The sequence below is a fragment of the Scardinius erythrophthalmus genome (genome assembly GCF_964197995.2).
Source record: "Scardinius erythrophthalmus genome assembly, chromosome: 25".
NCBI classification, from domain to species: Eukaryota; Metazoa; Chordata; class Actinopteri; order Cypriniformes; family Leuciscidae; genus Scardinius; species Scardinius erythrophthalmus.
This window is the reverse complement of record NC_138245.1, coordinates 30,399,157-30,404,417: the sequence shown is the minus strand read 5'-3', so window position 1 is coordinate 30,404,417 and position 5,261 is coordinate 30,399,157. Positions and strand designations below refer to the sequence as shown.

General features: G+C 34.8%; 1 protein-coding gene across 1 annotated transcript; it reads right to left on the bottom strand.

Moving 5' to 3' along the window:
* Positions 1-4,244: 4,244 nt before the first annotated feature.
* LOC308685747 (claudin-34-like) lies at positions 4,245-4,973 on the bottom strand (the record flags this gene model as incomplete). Its single annotated transcript, XM_081357705.1, has 1 exon — positions 4,245-4,973. One exon carries the CDS (start codon positions 4,971-4,973, stop codon positions 4,245-4,247), a length of 729 nt encoding a protein of 242 aa, XP_081213831.1.
* Positions 4,974-5,261: the final 288 nt, after the last annotated feature.

The following is a 5,261-nucleotide window of genomic DNA, read 5'->3' as shown; positions in this document are numbered from 1 at the left end:
GCACGATATTCTGATTTTTCAAGTTTAACCTGTATATTCTTAAAATTATTTATTAACGTGGTTAATGTTAGTTAGTAAAAATGTTAATGTTAGTTCACAGTGCATTAATGTTAACATATCTTTGATATTAAAAATGTATTAGTATATGAGATTACATTCAGAATAATAAATTCTGTAGAAGTATTGTTCATTGTTTGTTCATGTTAACTAATTTAACTAATTTATTTAACTAATGAAACCTTATTGTAAAGAATTCCTGTAAAGTGCTGCAATAGTAAAGTATAAAAAAAACATAAAAAAAACATGCAACAACAATTAATGACAATGAAATAAAAAAGAGGTTAATGCAAAACTTTCTAAACGAGCTAATTAAGGTTTTTTAATTAAATTTCAATTTGCACATTATCCATCTTAAATAGTGTGCAAAAGTAATATTAGCTTCCATTATCAAACTATGAGGGGAGCGTATGCTTTTTGACCCAACATTATCCACAATCCTTTGCACAATGAAAGGCATTTGTTACTGTTTTTCTTTAAATATAAATTATGAAATAATATTTTTTTTTGAGGTAGTGAAACATGTTAATGGGTTAATGCTTACATGCATTACAACACTAACAGTGCACTGAAAAGGCTATCTGTGACATTAAAACTGCTGTACTTTTTATCACCAAGTAGCTACATACTTTAAGCATTTACCCACAAAAATAAATAAATAAAGTACAGGCCAAAAGTTTGGAAACATTACTATTTTTAATGTTTTTGAAAGAAGTTTCTTCTGCTCATCAAGCCTGCATTTATTTGACCAAAAATACAGAAAAAAAAGTAATATTGTGATATATTATTACAATTTAAAATAATTGGTTTTCAATTTATTATACTGTAAATTATGATTTATTTCTGTGATGCAAAGCTGAATTTTCAGGATCATTACTCCAGTCTATCACATGATCCTTCAGAAATCATTCTAATATGATGATTCATTATCAAAGTTGAAAACAGTTCTGCTGCTTAATATTTTTTCATAACCTGTGATACTTTTTTAGGATACTTTGATGAGCAAAAAGTAAAAAAAAAAAAAGTTTTTAAAAAATAGAAATCTTTTGTAACAACAATATACACTACTGGTCAGTAATTTGGGGTCAGTAATTTTTTTTCTTTCTTTTTTTTGAAATAAATCAATACTTTTATTCAGCAAGAATGTGTTAAATTGATAAAAAGTGGATTTATATTTAATAATGAGATTTATATTATTAGAAAATATTTTTTTATTTTGAATAAATGCAGTTCTTTTTAACCTTTTATTCATCAAATATATTAGGCAGCAGAACTGTTTCCAACACTCATAATAAATCAGAATATTAGAGTGATTTCTAAAGGATCATGTGATAGACTGGAGTAATGATCCTGAAAATTCAGCTTTGCATCACAGGAATAAATTATAATTAAATTAAAAGTATATTCAAATAGAAAACTATTATTTTAAGTTGTAATAATATTTCACAATATTACTGTTTTTTTTTTCTGTATTTTTGATCAAATAAACGCAGCCTTGATATGTATTAGAGACTTCTTTCAAAAATATATAAAAAAGTAATGTTTCCTAACTTTTGACCTGTACTGTATATATATAAAACCTGTTCTCTCAGTGTGGACAAGCTTATGTCTACATGAAGCTTCTTACCCAACAATCACTGTACAAAAAAATCCCTTCAATCACAATGTTCCTGCAGGATCAGGCTAAGAAAGATAAAAGAAATAATCCCCTTAATTCCTTCATTGTCTTGATTATCAGGATTACAGCCGGTCTCATAAGTCCCTGTCCATGCTTTTATCTTCTTTCTACAGTAATGAACCGTGTTTTATAGTCGAACTGGGGTTTAATGCAGTTGTGCTCATGACTTTGGGATTATAATCAGATAATGACTTTATGAATTTCTTCCCTGGAAAATCAAAAGCATCAGAAATACAATTGTAAATGTACAACCTTTGACAATGTTTTATGATTCAGCCTCACCCCTCAAAAACAATGGCAGTGCTTTACAACTATAGAACAACAAGAGCTAAATCTACTTATCATTACATCTAAACCAACAACATGTTTATTAGATCCAATACCCACAAAACTTTCTTACAGAAAGAGTTCGTATGAGAAGAGCCTCTTCTCAACATTATCAACTCGTCTTCTCCAGGTCACGTCCCGAGACTTATTAAGCCTCTCATTAAGAAACCACAACTAGATCCAAATAAACGGGCAAATTACAGACCTATTTCAAATATTCCATTTATGTATAAAATACTTGAAAAAGTCTCCACTCAATTGTGCTCCTTCCTGCAAAATAATATCCATGAAAAAATGCATAGCACAGAAACTGCACTCGTTAAAATTGCAAATGACTTACTTCTAGCTTCTGACTGTCTCTCAACACTATCTTAATCTTAGACCGATAGACACTATAGATCATAAAATACTCTTAGATCGACTACAAAATTACCCTGGTACTCAGGGACAGGCTTTAAGGTATTGTACCGTATCAGACCGTTATCATTTTGTTTATTTGAGCAGTGAATTATCCGCGTTAACCAGTAAATTATGGAGTGCCTCAAGGCTCTGTTTTGGGACCTCTGCTATTTTCAAACATGAAATTAGTTTTTACTGTTATGTCGATGATACTGAGTTATATATTTCATAACGACCAGATGAAATCTCTAAATGATCCACGCTGACAGAGTGTGTTAAAGATATAAAATATTTTCTTCCTTTTCTTCTATTAAATTAATTTAAGACTGAGGTATTACTTATTGGACCAAAAACCTGTACACAGAATCTCTTAGAATAGAATTTTCATAAAAGGATGTACTGTAACTTCATCTTCTTGCTATATAAGACAGCAACTTGTCTTTCAAAAATTATATTTCATACGTGTATTGTGAGTGCTATACACATAAATGTGAGCTGAATAACTGAGAGATCTCTCAAACTGGGAAAAGTACATAAAAAGTATTTTTACTACTTCACATGTGTAACATCAATTATTCCATACTTCAATGTAATTTCAACAAATATTCCTGTAGCTCAAACAGTAGAGCTTGCCGTCAGCAACTCAAATAGTGTTTTGAACAATGAAAGACCCTTTAAACAATTCAAATACATTACACAGAAATGTCTTCTTAATAGGATACATGATGGCACATCCATTTTTGAATCCCTCAGTGCATTACCATGTTAAATCCATTGTTCTTCAGATGGAACCTTCATTTTTGGGGGATTTTTTATTTTATTTGTTATTTGCCTTTAAATGACTAGATTTGATCAATAAATAATAAATAAATAGTAATTCAAGCAAATTCCTCACATTCTTTCAACTTAAATTCAAAATAACACAATTTCATGCATAACCCTTTTAATTCAGTTTAAAATATCTTACATTAAGTGTCTTTGTCGACTCGCTCTTGTGGAAAACAAATAATATAACATGATATTTCACGACTCTTGCCACTAGATGGAGCAAATGAGCTGTTTCCGCTGGGTCCTAAAGTCAGTTTCACTTCAGTACAAATAGACATTATTAAATAATTTTCTTGGCAAACTTTTAGCATTTTTAGTTTGAATTTTGAGCAATTTTAGATTTTTCTATGTGTACTGAACAAGCGTCCCTCGCATTACACTTATTCCTAAGCGGGTCAAATTGACCCACGATTGAAGGATTTGTTACTTTTTTAAAATTTCAACCACAAAACTCCTCGAATCCATTTTGTGTGTGTGTGTGTGTGTGTGTGTGTGTGTGTGTGTGTGTGTGTGTGTGTGTGTGTTTTTGTTTATATTACATTGTGGGAACCAAATGGCCCCACAAGGATAGTAAAACCTGAGATCACCTCCATTGTGGGGACCAGCCAGCGGTCCCCATGAGGGAAATGGTTTAATAAACATACTAAATGATAATTTTTTGAAAATGTAAAAATGCAGAAAGTTTTCTGTGATGGGTAGGTTTAGGGGTAGGGTTGGTGTAAGGGGACAGAATATACAGTTTGTACTGTATAAAAACCATTACGTCTATGGAGAGTCCCCACAAAGATATGTGCGCTTGTTTGTGTGTGTGTGTGTGTGTGTGTGTGTGTGTATTCGTGGTTCAATTGCGACAAAAGTCCTAGGGTTTTGAACCCCTCTGATGAAGACACTCAAATTTTAACATAAAATAATAATAATAATTTTCGGTTCAAAATGACCCGAAGAAAAGGATGAGTTAACTTTTATTCTGCGTTTGGAAAGCTGGATTGTCAATTCCCTGGCGGTTCACACGGGTCCCCGAGGATCCTTCTCCAGGCCACGAGGGCCTCACTTTGGGCTCCAGCACGACCGGGACCCTGTAGGATAGAAACACCACCCCGCTACAGACCAGCAGGGTGGATGCAAAAATCCCTACGATGATCCCGGGTCCGATGTACTGCTTCACAGGAGCGGGAGGCATGAGGAACTCTGCTGGGAATATTATAGTCTGATTGTTTACGACTGAGTGGAGATTCCAGCACACGGGAACGAGCGCAGCAGCTCCGGTGAGGATGAACAGGAACCCGCCGGTGTAAAGCGCCAGTCTGATGGCTTTAAACTTGTTCAGTCCGAAGTAAATATTCCTGAGGCCGTAAACGACGCTAGCGTTTCCAATGAGCCCAAGAATCAGAGCCACTAGCAGGAGCACCTGAGCCGATGCGATCTCTGGCGGCGTGAACGACTCCACCAAACCAATCCTCTGACAGAACATGATCTGATTGTTGGATAAGATCAGAGTATGACTATAAAAACACACTCTCCAAATACCCACCCAAGCCAGACCGGAAGTGATGACTGACAGGTCAGATACTTCCCAAACGCGCCACTCCACCAGCCCGAGGGTCACTATGATGAGAATCCAGCCGACCGTCCCGAGCCAGAAAGCCGCGAACTGGGCATGAGCCGTGTGGACGAGATAAGCCATGCTTTAGACTTCAGATTCAGTCTCTTTAATGTGACAAACATCCATCCTGAAGAGCCTCGTCTTCTCTGAAACCGCTGATGGCTCTTAATGGAGTTCACAGCGACTCAGAGCAGGAAGGAGTGGTGTGGGTTTAACTAACCAATGTCTCCAAGTAACCTGGCAAACAAACCTCACATCCCTCTGAGACAGAGAGAGACAGACAGAGATCTAGTTTAGATCATAAACTTCCTGTTGCTTTGTTTCAGAAAACAAACAGAGAAATCTAATACTTCAGTTCAAGGCCATATG